This window comes from Nylanderia fulva, unplaced genomic scaffold (assembly GCF_048542155.1).
Source record: "Nylanderia fulva isolate GAGA-0341 unplaced genomic scaffold, ASM4854215v1 Scaffold75, whole genome shotgun sequence".
Classification (NCBI taxonomy): domain Eukaryota; kingdom Metazoa; phylum Arthropoda; class Insecta; order Hymenoptera; family Formicidae; genus Nylanderia; species Nylanderia fulva.
This window is the reverse complement of record NW_028190862.1, coordinates 532,887-552,517: the sequence shown is the minus strand read 5'-3', so window position 1 is coordinate 552,517 and position 19,631 is coordinate 532,887. Positions and strand designations below refer to the sequence as shown.

The following is a 19,631-nucleotide window of genomic DNA, read 5'->3' as shown; positions in this document are numbered from 1 at the left end:
TTTTATACACTACATTAGTTCTCATATCATTCGTCACGCTGTCCTTGCCTCGTCTAATCAATGAATCTAATTACAAAAAAGAGAGAAATAGCTGAAATGTTTTTCATTAAAAGAACTAATAACACAATCAACTTACAAAAAGACACTGATAATTTGAGTAATATTTATAACAATATACTAAAGGTTGTGTAGTCCTCGGCTATTATATTATCACAGTATGACAAGAAGTTTCGTTCGCATAATATGTATACGGTTTTTTATTTTAAGATAAAGTTTATTTTAAGGTGAAGTTTTGTTCACATATATTTTTACGCATTACTATGAATTTATTGTAATTTATTGTAGTACATTTGATAAAGACCAAAACCTTTGGTCGAAACGTTGTGGTGATTATTAAATATTTATTAGCCAGTATTGGTCGTAAAAAATTATTTATCCTTTTAATAAAAAATATATTCTTATTTTTAAAAATGTTTTAGTCTTTCTTTCAATCTTTCTTTCTTTCCTATGAAACTAGAATTTTGCAGAATGCAATGGAAGTAAGTGAGCTTGAGCGGGTATATTACTTTGCGTAATTCTGAACTTATAAAGGAACGGAAATGTCCCTCACCGATTTTGATGGACTATGTTATAGAAGCTTATAAAAATATTAGACCTATATTTTTTTAGTTGCGTTTATATCAACGTTTAGAGATTGAAACCATTATTTGAAAATAATAGATTTTTTCATTCTTAGCGGATATCTTTGAAAACAAACATGTACAAAAAAATTTTATACAAAAGTTTTATAGTATTTTATACTGTTTACAATGTACTCACATTTTTCAAAAATATCAAATTTTTGAATTTACCTTCACTCACACCCATTATTTTTGCAAAATTTAATAATTTTATAAGAACAAAAATTGAACAGCATAAAATGCCAATTTCATTCATGTTAGTTTCAAGTTATTTTCTTTTTAAATTTATGTATCGAGAAAATCCAAAATTTATGTATTAAGTTTCTGTGGTAATATAGCTGGTAATAGCTTAAAAGTTTTAAGATCAAAGAAATAAAAACAAATAGAAGAATGTTCATATAAAAAGAAGTAAAAAATTTTATTCTACTCAATTATACAAAAAATTTGATTATAATAATTATCTACAAAATTGTTTAAAGAAAATACTTCATATTTAATATTAATGTGATTAAAATAGTTCACTTACATATATTAAAAAAAACTGATAAAAAATGTTACAAATCAATAAAAAGAGACAAATAATGTTAAATAAATATACATTTAAAAATAATTTTTATTTGTTAAATATAAATAAAAAAGACCTAAGAGATGTTTCTCCAACAAAAATTAATTTGTTGTTGGAAATAAACGAAAAAATGTTTATTTGATTTTAATAAAAATTACCTGTACTAGCCCGTTAAAAATATCGTCTATCATGCCTGGCTCTTGATTCAAAGATCTAGTAATAAGCCTCTTACGTCGTCTCTTGTGCATTGTCAAAAATCGACCAGAATGTCTAGGTCTGCATTGACTGATGTCCAAATTTTTCAGCAAGATTCGATCCGTGTCAGATAAATGTCTGATTGCTGCTTCCGCTGTAGATCCATCACAGACTTTTGATAATGTGCCAGAATCGCAACATAAGCTGTTATCTGCAAAATAATACACATTTTCAGCAATTTTTATAAGCGAGAAATTATTTTTTTTCATAGAATGTGTGTGCATGTGCGTGTGTACAGGATGTCTAGTAAAGATTGTGCTAACACTGAACAGATAGCACAGTAAACTGAACAGAAAAGTCCTTTATCATTTTGTAACTTTTGCAATATATAATTAATGATAAATTAATTAAAAAAGATCAGCTAATTCACTCAAGTACAAGCGCACGACAAAAAAATAGTGTTACGTGATCACTCGTAGAAAAGAAACAACGCAAATATTTTTAAAGGTGATAAAATATTGGGATTAATAATCAAATTTAATTGTGTCTAACAATTGTAACATTAGGCTGTCTTCTTTCTTGTCGCTTATACTCGCACAAATTGGTCGATCTTTTTTAATATTTATCATTAATTATTGCTAAAATTACAAAATAATAAAATACTTTCCTGTGTTCTATTTGTTTATGAGTGTTGGCACAATCTGCGAGATATACCCTCCGTATATAGGATATTATATACAAAATTACCCTTGCAAAAATAAAAAAAACTTGTAATATTATTTCATACAATAATAAAATAATGTACAGTGATTCGATAATATGTTGCCTAAATTTTTTCTCAATACATTTTATTAATGAATGAATATTTGGTTAGGTTCATATTTAAAACACTAATAAAATGTATAAAAATATTTATAACTACACATAATAAATGTGATAAATTCTTATAACAATTAAAAGATATTTTATATTTGAATATTTCGTATGTCTTAACAATTTCGTTACAATTTAAAGTTTAGAGTCCGTGATTTATAAATAAAACTTCCTTATAGTGAAATTGAGACCAGTTTATTCGGGTACAAAAGGATATTTTACTTAATAATTTGCATACTAACATCCTTTATAAGATGTTACAGAATTATAATGTCTTATACATCAGACAGAAAATTTTTTAAAACTAGAGCTGCCAAAAACAACATAACCATATTAAAAATATCGTAATATCTTGTCATGAATCATAGATTGAATAATAATGAATTCGTATATGGGATAATATAGAAATCTTGGATGAAAAGCACACATTGCCTATTGTCAAAGATGATATTTATACTATATAAAATGATAAAAAATTTAAACCTTTAAAGCGGCACCGAAAACCTAATCTCCGTGTATATCATGATAATGATGGACAAGTTAGCACAGATTTAAATTAGTCATGTGTTAGAACGTCATCTCTACGTAAAAAAACTATTATATTTTCGTCGTTTGTTTATACCACAATATCGCGCAATAATTGTCAATGTAAAGAATCCCGAACCAAATATAATAGAATTTTGGCTTTCAGCGGAATTGGCTGCTTTTTTCATATGTTGTAGCTTATGACTTGCTAAATAAAAGATATTATATAATAATCAAGTATTGGACAATTACTGAGTTACAGTCAAACAACTCGCAGAGCCCGAATTTTCGTGTTTAATTAGCTGTAAACAAAAATCGTTATTTGATACTGTTGATTTGTCCATTATTTCGATAACAAAGCATTTACGACCATATGTTCATCTTTGTTATTCTCTTTTATGTAAGAGAACACTCTCACAAATTTTTAAAATATATTTTTAACTCACTCTATATAGCAATTTTAATACTGACATACAATAATTAAAAAAAAATTTTGCAGTATGTATGGCTCATAGTCGTTTAGTCATGATTTACATAGAATATAGACAAGATTGAGCAATGATGAATGCTATATAAATGAGATGATCCTTTTCTTTAGATTTATGTACACTATTTAGTTTTTTTCTATTTACCAATCTATACTAGTGATTTATATAGTGTTACGGCAATCCAACAGTGTTAGGGGACTTTCAACGCGCTGTTCTAACACACCGGTATTGCAAATTTCTTACATATTGACTGTCTTGTTCTGATGTCTGTTCTTAGACATCATGAGATTTCGTTTTTGTACCTCTTCTCCAATGTTCTTTATGACATCCGCCAAGTATATAATTATGATTATTTATCAATCTCAACGGAATCCATATTACCAATGTCTGGATTAAACAGCATGCTATATGCGGCCTAAAATCGACCCCTAATAATTGGATAAACTAGATACCGTTATACCGTCCTGAACGAGCCCGTATTAATTGACTCTAATCGATTCAGTTGAGTCGCTAGAGACCAGTTTGTATTAACTCAGATTGACTTCTTTGAATCAATCAAGACTAGTCTGTGATACGTTGTCTTTCCTCAATCATAATCAAATGCTTCATTCGATCAACAGTAGCTGCAACCATCCAATTTTGCTAGCATCCTTCTCATATCCTTGATTTCGTTGTTAAGATCGTTAATAAGGATCTTGCGGATTCGAAACAATTTCTTTAAATTTCGGATGTAGTTTTCTACTGCTGCCCGTTGTTGGACAACTTGTGTTAATACTAGATGACCATTGTGATACTTGGTGACCTTTCTTGTCATAGCGTTCTTTTTGTATCTGCTATTCTTAATCAATGTGCGCTTTAATTCCAGTACGTAGTTCGTCTAAGTATAGTTGGTGCACCGTATTCTATATATGAGACAGGAATGACGCCTCCGGGATTCCTGTCTTCACAACCAATGAGTACCTTGGTCGGTGTCAGGTTTATGTTCTTGTTATGTGTCATGTTTAAAGCATTCTGTATTTGTTTAATAATTGTCCTAATCACATAGATCTCGCCTAGTCGTTATTGTGACTAGGGCCTATACGATCGTCTTGTACATCTCACATTGATTAACTTGTAACAACGGTATTTAAGCATGTGATTCCATAGGTATCGCAAACAGGCGGAAAATCTGAGACATAAAAACATTCTCTACCACTTAAAGTCTTTTTTGTTAGATTTCAAATAAATAAATAAGATTGGTTAAGATCTTTATGACATAACATGCCTTTTGGCTTCTTGTTGGTTATGTAAATTTGGTAAAAACGTCATCTAATACGTAAATTTGGTAAAAACGTCATCTAATACTAATAAATTTATTCTGTTTACGATTTGTCTCGAAGAGGCCAATGTAATCGATATGCGCGGTGTGAAATAGTACCAGCACCTTTTTAATAAGATTTAATTTACATTGCTTCTTGTCAGTCATATGCTTGTAATAGGTGCAGTTCAAGCAGACATTTATGTATTATACTTCATTACAAAGTGTCTCATACTTAAACCAGTAATTTCGTTTTATGCATTCTAGCATCTTTCCAATGCCTAAATACTCAGCGTCATCGTAACTTAACCTGCAATGTATGTGTGCATCTCGCAGTACCATTTACATTACAATCTTATCATCTAAGCGTTGGTATACTTTACCACACTACTTTATTATCCTTCAGTACATACTCGTCAAAATAATATTTCGTTTCGTGCATTGTATTTCCTTCTGCGAGATGCTACTAATCCGGATTCACGATAGTTGCTCATCTTGCAATTAAGCTACTAATATCCAATCGCTCTTCATTATGCCTACCTTCTATTGGGAGTTACATCGGGTTACGACTGCGTCTACGTGTGTTATTTTAGTACCGGCATTATACTCGACGTCGAAGATGCATTCCTGTATTTCAAGTCACCAATTCGGTCAATGCGAGATAACAAATTTTAGTTAGCGAATAATATAATCGGTCACCACTTTGTATCTCATTCTTAAAGTATATTCTAAAATATCTTAAGACCAACATATATTCCATCGTTTCTAACTCATAAGAGTGATAACAGCGTTAATCCGTAGTAGTTTGTCTGAAATAGGTCACTATCACCATTTTATCATCCTTTTCCTGTAACATATAACTCCTACTCCTACCGCATTCACGTCTTTATGTACTTCGGTACGCTTATTGAATATTGTTAATACTAGCCGGATCGTTAACTTATTTTTGATAGTATTGAATGCCTTTGTACATTTTTCCACATCCAAGATACACGCTGTTTGACTTTACCAACGGTTCTACAATTGTCACAGTTTTTGATAAATCTTTTGAAGTAACTTGCTAGCCCCAAAATCTGTCGTATCTACTTTACCGATCGAGCTCTTTCCATATGCCTTAATTTGGTTTTGAACTAGTCGGATTCCTTGTTCACTAATCTCTTGTTTTAGGTTTTCTACAGAGTCTGAAAAAACGTATTTTTTTCTGATTTTAAAGTTAAATGATGCGTAGGAAAGGTATTCAATATCTAGCGTAATCGTGCCACTCCTTTCTTTATTGTGTCATAGATGATATAATAACATTATTCAAAAAGAAAAATGCTATAAAAAATTCTTTAAAGTATACAGCATCTTGTCCAATAGCCGTTGGAAGACGGCGGACACGTTGGTTAGGCCGAATGGCACCCGCAAGAATTCGTAATTTCTTTCGTAGTTACAGTTAATGATGTTATTTCTATGGAATTTACCACCTGATAGTATCCGGAAACCAAGTCGAATCTTGTAAAATACTTGTTGTTTTTTAACTTATCGATCTGCCCCTTAATTAATGACATATTTATCTTTGATCGTAAGTAATGCTAATGCAATTCTTGGGAGATATTCAAACAATAGTCGAGGAGGCAGAAGTTTTAGTGGGTCAGGGTGTAACGGTTCACCTTTCCCGACGCCGCGGATCGGCTCGCCGGTTCCAGGATTCGGGAGGAAGGGGGGGATTCAGACTCGCTTATTCCTTATTAACAATACTTTGGTTTATTTAAAAAGAAACAAGTAAACAAAATGATTGTTGGCATAAAGCCTAAATAGAGAAACTTATTGACTACTCGGTATAAACGAAATGTTTGTTGGCATAAAGCCCTAAATAGAGAAACTTATTGACTACTCGGTATAAACGAAATGTTTGTTGGCTTAAAGCCCTAAATAGAGAAACTTATTGACTACTCGGTATATACAAAATAAGGAGGCTTATAGCCTGTAGCGGTGTCCGGAAAAGATTTACAAATTACCCGGTATAATAGAGATACGGTGTACGGAGGCGTATAGCCTATGGCAGGAAGAAACCGGAAACCGGGAAACCCGGTGTAATGACGAGAAACCCGTCACCCGGTGTATAGCAGGAAGAGACCGGAAACCGGGAAACCCGGTGTAATGACGAGAAACCCGTCACCCGGTGTATAGCAGGAAGAGACCGGAAACCGGGAAACCCGGCGTAACAACGAGAAACCCGTTGCCCGGCGTGTAACGGGAAGAGACCGGAAACCGGGAAACCCGGCGTAACAACGAGAAACCCGTTGCCCGGCGTGTAACAGGAAGAGACCGGAAACCGGGAAACCCGGCGTAACAACGAGAAACCCGTTGCCCGGCGTGTAACAGGAAGAGACCGGAAACCGGGAAACCCGGCGTAACAACGAGAAACCCGTTGCCCGGCGTGTAACAGGAAGAGACCGGAAACCGGGAAACCCGGCGTAACAACGAGAAACCCGTTGCCCGGCGTGTAACAGGAAGAGACCGGAAACCGGGAAACCCGGTGTAATGACGAGAAACCCGTCACCCGGTGTATAGCAGGAAGAGACCGGAAACCGGGAAACCCGGCGTAACAACGAGAAACCCGTTGCCCGGCGTGTAACGGGAAGAGACCGGAAACCGGGAAACCCGGCGTAACAACGAGAAACCCGTTGCCCGGCGTGTAACAGGAAGAGACCGGAAACCGGGAAACCCGGCGTAACAACGAGAAACCCGTTGCCCGGCGTGTAACAGGAAGAGACCGGAAACCGGGAAACCCGGCGTAACAACGAGAAACCCGTTGCCCGGCGTGTAACAGGAAGAGACCGGAAACCGGGAAACCCGGCGTAACAACGAGAAACCCGTTGCCCGGCGTGTAACAGGAAGAGACCGGAAACCGGGAAACCCGGCGTAACAACGAGAAACCCGTTGCCCGATACTAAAGGTAGGAGGCCAGAAACCGGGAAACCCGGCGTAACAACGAGAAGCCCGTTGCCTGGCTAGGAGGTCTGGAGCAGGACTGGTGCCGGCTCATCCGTCGAGCCGGCTTATATACCCTGCCGGCGGTTCCCCCACTCTACCTCGAGGCTGTGGTGGGGGTAATGCCGGCGTCGTAGTGGGGCGCCTCTGGGGGTTGTAGTGGGGCGCCCCTGGGGTAGGGTGACCCGTGTATCAGTTGTGATTTTGTGCTTAGGGGCGCCTTAGGCGCCATAGCCTCAAGTGGCGGGCGGGTGATCGGCCCGCGAGGCGTTAGTAACGGCTACGCCGTTACACTACCCCCTCCCTAGACGGCGGATCGCACGTGGTCGGCCGAATCGGTGGCTCGGATGCTCAGATCCCCGACGCTGAGCACGTCCGCCCGACGGATGTACAATTGGTACTCCGGATCTATGTTTTCGTAGAACTGTTCCAGTTGGTCTAGGGGTGAATATCCCCCGGCGCGCCGCATCATGGTCAGGACCTCGGTGGCGTACTTTTGGAAGGACTCTTTAGGGCGTTGTTGACGCCCCTGGATCGTCCTTTTCATCTGTCTCTCATACCCGCTTGGCAGGTATTGCTGGCGGACAGCTTGGCGAAAGTCGGCCCAGCTGGCTATGGTATCGCGGATGTTGCGATACCACAGCAGGGCGTCTCCCCGTAAGAGTTCGGGTAGCCCTAACAGCATCTGGGCGTCGGTGTAGCCGTAGCCCAGGCACAGCTCTTCCGTACGCTCGAGGAATGCCAGGGGGTCCTTGCCCTCAAAGTGGCACCCCCCTTTTCGGATCTGGTCCATGATCCTGGCTGGTTCAACAGGTGTCGGGGTGGTAGCCTCTTCGTCTTTGGTTGGGCTTCCGGTGGCCATTTCGACGTTGATAGTGGGCACAGGTAGGTGAGTTCGAAATAGCGCGGGGTTTTGCCCGACAAATCGGCGGAGGCGTCGGCGGACCTCGTCTAAAGTTCCTTGGCTATCGATTCCGTGTCTTTTGGCCAAGGCAATAGCTTCGGTTTTTGATAATTGATTTACCCACGCGGGCATCTGGATAGGCTTAAGCGAGTCGGGATCTCCACTGGGCAGGTCCCTGTTCGGGCGCCATGTAACGGTTCACCTTTCCCGACGCCGCGGATCGGCTCGCCGGTTCCAGGATTCGGGAGGAAGGGGGAGATTCAGACTCGCTTATTCCTTATTAACAATACTTTGGTTTATTTAAAAAGAAACAAGTAAACAAAATGATTGTTGGCATAAAGCCTAAATAGAGAAACTTATTGACTACTCGGTATAAACGAAATGTTTGTTGGCATAAAGCCCTAAATAGAGAAACTTATTGACTACTCGGTATAAACGAAATGTTTGTTGGCTTAAAGCCCTAAATAGAGAAACTTATTGACTACTCGGTATATACAAAATAAGGAGGCTTATAGCCTGTAGCGGTGTCCGGAAAAGATTTACAAATTACCCGGTATAATAGAGATACGGTGTACGGAGGCGTATAGCCTATGGCAGGAAGAAACCGGAAACCGGGAAACCCGGTGTAATGACGAGAAACCCGTCACCCGGTGTATAGCAGGAAGAGACCGGAAACCGGGAAACCCGGTGTAATGACGAGAAACCCGTCACCCGGTGTATAGCAGGAAGAGACCGGAAACCGGGAAACCCGGCGTAACAACGAGAAACCCGTTGCCCGGCGTGTAACGGGAAGAGACCGGAAACCGGGAAACCCGGCGTAACAACGAGAAACCCGTTGCCCGGCGTGTAACAGGAAGAGACCGGAAACCGGGAAACCCGGCGTAACAACGAGAAACCCGTTGCCCGGCGTGTAACAGGAAGAGACCGGAAACCGGGAAACCCGGCGTAACAACGAGAAACCCGTTGCCCGGCGTGTAACGGGAAGAGACCGGAAACCGGGAAACCCGGCGTAACAACGAGAAACCCGTTGCCCGGCGTGTAACAGGAAGAGACCGGAAACCGGGAAACCCGGCGTAACAACGAGAAACCCGTTGCCCGGCGTGTAACAGGAAGAGACCGGAAACCGGGAAACCCGGCGTAACAACGAGAAACCCGTTGCCCGGCGTGTAACAGGAAGAGACCGGAAACCGGGAAACCCGGCGTAACAACGAGAAACCCGTTGCCCGGCGTGTAACAGGAAGAGACCGGAAACCGGGAAACCCGGCGTAACAACGAGAAACCCGTTGCCCGATACTAAAGGTAGGAGGCCAGAAACCGGGAAACCCGGCGTAACAACGAGAAGCCCGTTGCCTGGCTAGGAGGTCTGGAGCAGGACTGGTGCCGGCTCATCCGTCGAGCCGGCTTATATACCCTGCCGGCGGTTCCCCCACTCTACCTCGAGGCTGTGGTGGGGGTAATGCCGGCGTCGTAGTGGGGCGCCTCTGGGGGTTGTAGTGGGGCGCCCCTGGGGTAGGGTGACCCGTGTATCAGTTGTGATTTTGTGCTTAGGGGCGCCTTAGGCGCCATAGCCTCAAGTGGCGGGCGGGTGATCGGCCCGCGAGGCGTTAGTAACGGCTACGCCGTTACAAGGGAATGTCCCCAACTCCACATAACGTTCTCAGTCTCGTCATTGCGGACTAAGGGTATCTTCTTGAGGATTTCTTCTGCGTTAAAAAAATGATCTAAGGGTAGTTTCTTTAGAACACTCGACTTACTGGCCATCAGACAGATCAAAAACACCTGTCTTTTATTGATTTCTGTATAATCAAAGGTATTTTTGCAAATTTTATTAAGTGTGAAAGCTGTATAGAGTTGTCTTCGGACCATTCTCTAGTCTTTATAACAATGACGATGATAGTAAAATATCCATCAAATCAAGAAAGTGCACGCTTCATAATAAAAAGACCGACTGGGATTATTTCTGAGACCTCATAACTTTTTCCCTCAATACTAAAATACCGCTGAAATTCGAAGATGTGGTGTTAGTTGTGGAGTACTTAAATTCCTCAGTACAAAAAGCCGCTTGGGATTCTACCTCGTAGTATGAAACTATAGATAATAAGTTAATTTATTTGAATAAAAATATTAGATAAAGTTGCGGAAAAAGGCGCTTAAGGAAACAGTGACATCTATATAACCTGTTATCCTCAAATAAAAACCAGCTTAAACCGTTCAGTAAAAGAATTTAAAAAATATACGAAATTTATATACGAAAAAAACGATGGTGTCTAGAGGTGCCTCCAGCAATAGGATGCTTCGGCCATTGTGACTATTCCTTATTGAAGGCTATAATAAAATTAAAGCAACCTATAACAGCAATTTAGCCTATCTTCCGCTACGCTGAGAAAATAAATACGAAATAATGCAGAGAAAGCCGTAACTTTTGCTGAGCATCTATGAAAGGTATTCACATCTCACCCTTATAAAGGCTCAATAGAACATAAAAAGAATGTTTCATGCAGTCTATAGGCACGAACTCATCCTGTAGAAATAATGAAGAAAGTTTCCAAAATTGGAAGGTTTCAATGCTATTAAGAAATTAGATTACAAAAAAGGCTCTTGGATATGACCTCATTACGGATTGGATTCTAAAAGAATTATTTGCCTCTAGTGTCATTTATCTTACGCAACTTATTATTGAATACGCAGCAAATTAAATCAGTTTTTGAAAGATCTGCATTAGCAAAACAATTCCAGGCACATTAAAACATTATGCAATTATTTCTACAAACAATCAATTCATTAAAAAAAATTTTTTTTTAATAAGAAACAAGACTTATTTTCAAAGAAAAAGAAGAAATAAATGAGTTAAAAAAAATAGAAAAAAATATAAAAAGACTCCAAAATTATTGTTTATTTATTATAACTGTTTGTTAAAAATATATTATTTATATAGTAGTAAATAATTAGAATTAAAAAGATATTGAATTTTTAGTTGAAATTTGACTGAAATTCTTATTTTGTTTCGGAAAAATATTAATTTACGAGTGGATCAATCCTAGAATTTTCTTTATGGTACTGTATTGTACATATATTAAAATATTTTTGAGAATTTTTTCAGATATTTAAAAGTGGATATAATTTTTCATTTATTTACTTAAAACTGATTTGATTTTTTTCAAACTATTAAACTTTTTTTCCATTAGAATCAACTTTTTCGTTTAAAAGAACGGAAAAATCTTTTAAAAAATCATATCTGTAAAAATTTTGTAATTTTAGCTACAAATGTTAAACAAAAAAATTTTTAAAGACGTCCTATTTTCAAGATCTTGAATGTAAAGTATATAAACATTTTCTTATATTTGAAGATATACATCGAAAAAAACAAAAAGCTGTTCTGTATATGAAAGATGATTCCACTATTTTTTAAAGTTGTTTAAGTGTTTTAGAGATTAATTTCTATACAAATGAAATTTTGACTTTTATGAATAAAATTATTTTAATTTATATTATATCACTAATTATTTAATTATTTTTATTGGGTGAAGTATTTTTTTATGCACGCACGCACGCGCGTGTATATATATTAAAAACCTCTATGTCTATGATATATTCGAAATAGAATCGAAGATTTTCGATCTACTTTGAATTTACCTTAGACTCTTTTCAGATTCAAGATTATTTAAGATATGTATATCCAGAATAAATTTAAGAACTTGTTAGTTCGAATATCTAATGTTTGAAGTTATGTCAAACATATATAGGTATTATAAATGTTTATCAGATAGATCCTTTCTGCATCAAAAATGGATATTCGATGTCTAGAAATAGATGTCCGATAAATATTCAATAGATGTCCATGTACTATCCGATTAATACTCATAAAATCTGTTCTCTCAAAATCTGTTTTCTCAAAAATTTATCTATAATAATTTATATAAATAAAAATGTAAATGTTCGTTTGTTCAAAATCTCAAATCTCCGACAGTTCTTCACCGATTGCTTTGAAATTTTGACACAACGTTACATTCGAATACGCGCGTGTTTTTATATATACTTACTATAGATGTCTCACCTGTGACAGGTAAATAAGTGCGGTATCTGTTGTACGTAAAAGCAAAACACGCTATACTAAATATTTTACGATTCCATTTCGTGTGACATTGCATTGGAATTGACCTGTCGTTTATCATAGCGTTTATCTCGTGAGTATAGTTTATTTTATTCTTTTTTTATTTCCTTTTTTTACATATTTTCTTATTTTTTAGTGCAATTGGCAGTGGAATTGAGCTGTATCAATTGATCTGCGTTTGAATTGAAATATTTTGTTAGTATTTTTTTCTCTGCTTTTTAGTTCGTGTTTTTTCCTTTTTTATATTTTGCAATTTATGTTATAACTTTCTTTCTTCCTTTTTAGTGCAATCCATCTGCTTTAGTTTATCAAAATAATGCCTCGCAGAAAATCAAACTTAGGTCGTCATACTCGCGGAGCGGAAGCAGTGCGACGAGTAATTGCAAATCAAACTGAGGAAGAACGGGCATCAGCAAACGAGTAAAATAGACAAAGAATGGCTCAAATACGGGCCGAGGAAGCAGCAGAGCGATGTACAGCTAGACTTGAGGATGCACGGTTGCAATCACGGTAATCACGTTCTGCATCTTCAGATCTGCTTCGTTTTCAACAGAATGAACGCGACAAGCTGAAAGTGGCTGAAAGATGTCAAAGAGAAACAGCAGATCAACGTCAAACACGACTCCGTGCTCAGCAAGCACGCGATTACAATCGCCTTGCATTCCAGTACAACTCAGCTGATGATTATAGTTTGAGCCGGCATGTTCTCATCGGCACTATGACTACAGTGTGTCCTTATTGCAAGGCTCTAATGGAAAAATTTAATGGAGAAACGAAAGGAATGTGTTGCGCCGCCGGAAAAATTAAACTGCCTTAACTTGGAGAACCGCCAGAGCCATTAAAAACTTTGCTTGCCGGATATACTGCCGAATCAAAGCATTTTCTATCTAACATCAGGAAATACAACTCATGCTTCCAAATGACGTCGTTCGGCGCAGAAATCGTAACATCTCAATTCATGTCAACTTTCAAAGTCAAAGGACAAATTTATCATAAAGCCGGCTCCCTGCTTCCATTCCCAGATGGCCAACATAAATTTCTACAAATGTATTTTATCGGTGATAGCAATGATGAGTTGAATGTACGCTGCGGAATTTATACCGGCATAAAAAAGTCCATCGTTTCCCAACTGCAAGAATTTCTTCACAAGGAAAACAATTTAGTGCGTTTGTTCAAAATAGCAATTGACATGATGCCATCTGATACACACAAGATTGTTATTCATGCTGACAAAACGCCTGTTGGAAAACATGTGCGAAGATTCAATGTTCCAACTATATACGAAGTGGCAATTGTTATAATCGGAGATCAATTCCAACCTAGAGATATTGTTCTTCATCGGAGAAACGATCAATTGACAAAAGTTGCAGAAACTCATCGATGCTACGATGCCCTGCAATATCCAATCATTTTTTGGAATGGTGCCGATGGATATCACTTTAACGTTAAGATGATTAATCCAGTCAGTGGCGAAGAAACAAATAAGAAATGCAGCGTAATAAATTATTATTCATACCGATTAATGATTCGAGAAAATGAGGACAATCACATTTTGAAATGCCGTCAATTGTTTCACTAATACATCGTAGATATGTATGCAAAAATCGAAACAGAACGTTTAATATTCATCCGTTTGAATCAGACCAAACTTTGCTTTGAAGAATACGTTCATTTGCGAGATGCAGTTGAAAATGACGGTAATACAACTAACGTTGGAAGACTAACGATTTTGCCATTTTCATATACAGGCAGTCCACGTCATATACATGAGTACGCTCAAGATGCAATTGCGTATGTTCGTCACTACGGGCGTCCAGACCTATTCATTACATTTACATGCAATCTAGCTTGAAACGATATACAACAGCTCTTACTTCCTGAGCAATCGCCGATAGATAGGCACGACATCACAGCACGTGTTTTCAGACAGAAGCTGAAATCGTTGATGAATTTCATGGTAAAACGTGAAGTGTTTGGGTCTGTGCACTGCTGTATGTACTCAGTAGAATGGCAAAAGAGAGGATTGCCACACGCACATATACTAATCTGGCTCTATAACAAAATTACCTTAAACGAAATCGACGATGTAATATGCGCTGAAATACCCAATGCCAACGTCGATAAGGATTTGCATGAAGTTGTGACAAAAAATATGATACATGGACCTTGCGGTACACTGAATCCAAATTCACCATGCATGATAGACGGAAAATGTAAGCGATATCCTCGAGCATTAGTATCTAACAGAGTTACAGGAAACGATGGATATTCTTTATACAGAAGAAGATCAGCAGAAGATGGCGGTAAAGTAGCAACCATACAAATGCGATTTGATGACATCGAAGTAGATAACCGGTGGGTTGTTTCATATTTGCCTTTGCTATCAAAAACATACAAAACGCACATAAACGTGGAATACTGTAACTCCGTTAAATCGATCAAATACATTTGTAAGTACGTGAATAAAGGCAGCGACATGGCAGTTTTTGGTGTGCAACTAGAAAGTGAGAGGAATGCGGTCATACATATCGATAAAATCGCACAGTATCAGGCTGGAAGATACATAAGCAGCAATGAAGCTGTATGGCGAATTCTTTCATTTTCCATACATGAACGAAGTCCAGCTGTTGTTCACTTAGCAGTACATCTAGAAAATGGACAACGCGTTTATTTCACACCTGCAAATGTGCAACAAATAGCCCTCAATCCACCAGCTACAACGTTAACTGCTTTCTTTACGTTATGTGTAATGACGCGTTTGCGAAAACACTACTGTATTCGGAAGTACCTACGTATTACACATGGAATGCGAGTAGCAAATCATTTGAACGACGCAAACGAAGAGAGCGAGTCGACGGACAACCTAACATATTCAAAGAAACTACCATAGGCAGACTGTACACCGTGCATCTCAATCAAGATGAATGCTTCTTTCTTCGCATGATGTTAGTAAATGTGCGCGGTCTAACGTCTTTCCAGCCATTGAGAATTGTTAATGGCGTTACACATGCCACTTTCCGCAGTGCATGTCAAGCTCTGAATTTATTGGAGAACGACTCACACTGGGATGTATGCATTAATGACGCATGCAACACGTCACATCCAAATCAAATTTATGCATTATTTGCAATCATATTGACCGCCTGCTCTCCTTCATCTCCAACAGAGTTACGGGAAAAATATAAATTGCACATGAAGATATTTTCCGTCGAATACGCACGGAAAATTTAAATATTAACATGGATTTCACCGCAGAAATGTACAACAAAGCGTTGATAATAATTGAAGATTTGTGCTTACAAATCTCGAACAAAGTTCTCAATCAATTGGGAATACCATCACCGAATCGATCTGCTGCTGCTTCGTTTGATGTAGATTTGCGTCGTGAGCAAAATTACAACACGGGCGATCTATTGTCGTATGTGCAATCAAATATTCCTGAGCTGACGCTTGAACAAAAAGGCATTTACGATAAAATAATGCAAACTGTCAATAACGGGGTTGGAAATATCTTCTTCTTAGATGCGCCAGGAGAAACTGGTAAAACGTTCCTGATTAGATTGATTTTGGCAGCAATTCGATCTCAAAATGACATAGCCCTAGCTCTTGCGTCGTCCGGAATAGCTGCGACATTGCTACCAGGTGGAAGAACTGCTCATTCCGCTTTGAAATTGCCATTAAACATGCAATTCATTGTAACTCCCACGTACAACATTTCCAAAGCATCCGGTATGAGAAAAGTATTGCAGAAATGCAAACTTATTGTTTGGAATGAATGCACGATGGCGCACAAAAAATTACTTGAGGCTCTCGATCGATCATTGCAAGATTTGCGTGGGAACATCAAACCATTTGGGAACGCATTAATATTGCTTGCAGGAGATTTCAGGCAAACATTACCTCTAATTCCTCGATCGACACCAGCGGACAAAATAAATGCTTGCCTAAAATATTCTACTTTCTGGCAACACGTAAAGACGTTGAAATTAACTACAAATATGCGTATCCAGCTGCAAAACGATCGATCAGCTGAAATATTCTCACATCAATTGCTGGAAATTGGAAACGGAAAGGTGCCGGTTAATCTGACCTCAAAACAAATTTCATTGCCTCATAACTTCTGCAATTTGGTGACGTCAAAAGATCTAGTTGAACAAATATTTCCCAATATTCAAAGCAATTATAAGAATCACGATTGGCTGAGTGAACGAGATATTCTTGCAGCCAAGAACAAAGACGTTTACGAACTTAACAATATTATTCAGTATAACATTCAAAGTGAGGTAGTCACATTCACATACAAGTCTGTCGACACTGTTGTGGAAGCAGATGAAGCGGTTCATTATCCAACCAAATTTTTGAATTTACTAGATCTACCAGGGATATCACCGCACGTACTGCAATTGAAAATCGGCGTGCCAATCATAATGTTGCGAAATATCAACTAGCCAAAGCTTTGCAACGGCACGCGGGTTGCAGTAAAAAAATTAATGAGCAACGTCATAGAAACAACAATTTTGACAGGACCTTTCAAAGGTAAAGATGTCCTCATTCCTCGCATTCCTATGATTTCAACGGATATACCATTTCAATTTAAGAGAGTGCAATTCCCAATTTGATTGGCGTTTGCAATCACTATCAACAAAGCTCAGGGCTAATCTTTAGAATTGTGCGGTTTAGATCTACAAAAAGATTGCTTCTTACATGGACAATTATATGTTGCGTGTTCTAGAGTCGGCAAACCAGACAATCTCTATATCTGCACAGATAATGGAACAACAAAAAATATTGTATACCCTCAAGCATTGTGAAATTAAACATATTAGAAACGTGTTTTCTCTTTTCTTTCTTTTTCATTTAATCAAACTGAGCCATAACAACGCGTGGCCGGGGACAGCTAGTTAATCAATAAAAATCAAGGATAATTTATAAATTAAATTACTGACTTTGTATTGTTTCCATTAAGATTGATACATAATATATACATTACTAAAGGAATTTTGTGTTAAAAATTGTGAAAATATATTGTGCTCAAAGTGAACGTAATGTATCTTATTTGTATATTGTAACTTTTAATCGTAATGTTTTTTTTCTTTAGGATATGTAAACCAAATAAACAAGAAAAATAAAAATATTTATAAAACTATCGATTAAAACTATTGGACATTTAATTGATCCAGTCTCTTCTGAAATCCGATAATCTAAGATATATGTATAAAAGATAATAAAACCTTTTTTATTTTTGAGTCGGAACATATCGTATTTAAATATTTATACATTATTAGTTTTAAAAAGAATTGGCAATATTATTACCAAATTAAAATAATAAAAATTATATTATATTGTCTTTTATATTAATAAATCAGGTAGCTGTCAAACATTCGTTATAGAAGTAACAGTAGCAGCAGTAGTAGCAGCAGTAGTAGCAGCAGTAGTAGCAGTAGTAGTAGTAGTAGTAGTAGTAGTAGTAGTAGTAGTAGTAGTAGTAGTAGTAGTAGTAGTAGTAGTAGTAGTAGTAAAATTTATTTGTTCCCCTTGGAGTTACAATTTACATATACAATTTTCAATTATAACAAAAAAACATAACATTTACAATTTAACCTTAACCTTTTTTTTTTTTTACGTCAGGAATGTGTTCAACACATACCCTCCACCTCGGGGGAGGCTTCGGGTTATGCGGGGATGGAAATGGGCAGAAGGCCCATTCCCGACCCGCTAAATTTTAACCTTAACCTAACCTAACTTATTACTAACTTAACCTAACCTATCCTAGGGGATTGAGCTTCCGCTCAGGGTCGCCCGTTGCCCAGGCCATCTCCTATTGGCTTCCACCCAACTCCATACACACACACATACGCCGCAGGACTTCCGTTTTCTCTTACTTTTTCTACTGACCATCATCTCTTCCCCTCTTTTGCCCCCCTCGTGGTATTCACTCCTCCATTCATCCTCCTTCTTTCTTGAATCTACTTCTTCCCTCTCTTCCCCTTTCCTTTCCCTTCTCTCTCTCTTTCCCCTCTTCTACCTCCCTCATCCACCCTTTTCATTCTCCATCCTTCCCACATTTCTCTCACACATGCTTCCAGGATTCTTCCTCTCCTCTACATATTCTACATTTCCTCTTCTTCTCCTCTTCTCAATACCTACTTTCTAACATCTCACTTCCTAATCTAAATCTCGCTACTCTCCTCCATCTGCTTTCCTCTCCCCAATCCTTTCTTAAATATTCCGGTATTCCTTCCCCTCTAACTTCCTTGTACCATCTGTTATATTCTAACCTTTCTATTCTCTCCTTCCTCTTCCTCCTCTGTCCCTCTAAATCCTTCCTTGTTAACTCCTCAAACCATCTCTCTCCCTCTCCTCTCTTCTCCTTCATCTCCTCTATCTTCCGTCCTCTTCTCCTGAAGTAATCTTCCTTTTCCCTTTCCCATTCTGATCCTACCTTTCCTTCTTTCGCCCTTTCTCTCATTTCCTCCCAACACTTCCTCGCTAATTCATTTTCTCTTCCTTCCTCCATTCTCTTGTCAAAGTTCCAAGCCCTCTTCCCGGCTCTTGTCTTCAATTTCTCTCTTTGTAGCTTTTCTCTCACCATATATTCTAGTGTCCTTCCTTCCGCCCCTAAAGTCCACCTCAAGTACTTTTCCTTCATCCTCTCCATTCCCTCTCTCTTCTTCCACCCCCATATTTTCACCCTATAGCTCATCACTGTCCACATCAATTTGTCAAATAACCATAATCTTCTCCCCCAATCTTTTCCAAATCTTCTTTTCCCTATTTCCCATACCTGCCCCATAATCGCTGCCGCTCTCCTCACCTTTTCTTTTACCTGCCCTTCCTGTCCTTCATTCCTCTGTAGTCTATATCCCAGGTACATAAATTCCTCCATTTTCTCCCCCCTCATCTCCATTGCCTTTTTTTCCATTTTCCTCCCCTTCTCCTAAACCTCATTATCTTCATCTTCTTTGCATTCAATTCTAGCTTCTTCTGCTCCAAATATTCCTCCAATCTTTCTATCAT

General features: G+C 38.0%; 1 protein-coding gene across 8 annotated transcripts in view; it reads right to left on the bottom strand.

Moving 5' to 3' along the window:
* The window catches only part of LOC146720191 (uncharacterized), a 141,688-nt gene that overhangs the window by 19,521 nt on the left and 102,536 nt on the right, over positions 1 to 19,631 (bottom strand). For all 8 annotated transcript variants that reach the window (XM_085488947.1, XM_085488950.1, XM_085488944.1 and 5 more), the window contains one exon: positions 1,404 to 1,651. In XM_085488947.1, coding sequence (XP_085345073.1) covers positions 1,404 to 1,651 — 248 coding nt within the window. The remainder of the gene's footprint in view (positions 1 to 1,403; positions 1,652 to 19,631) is intronic.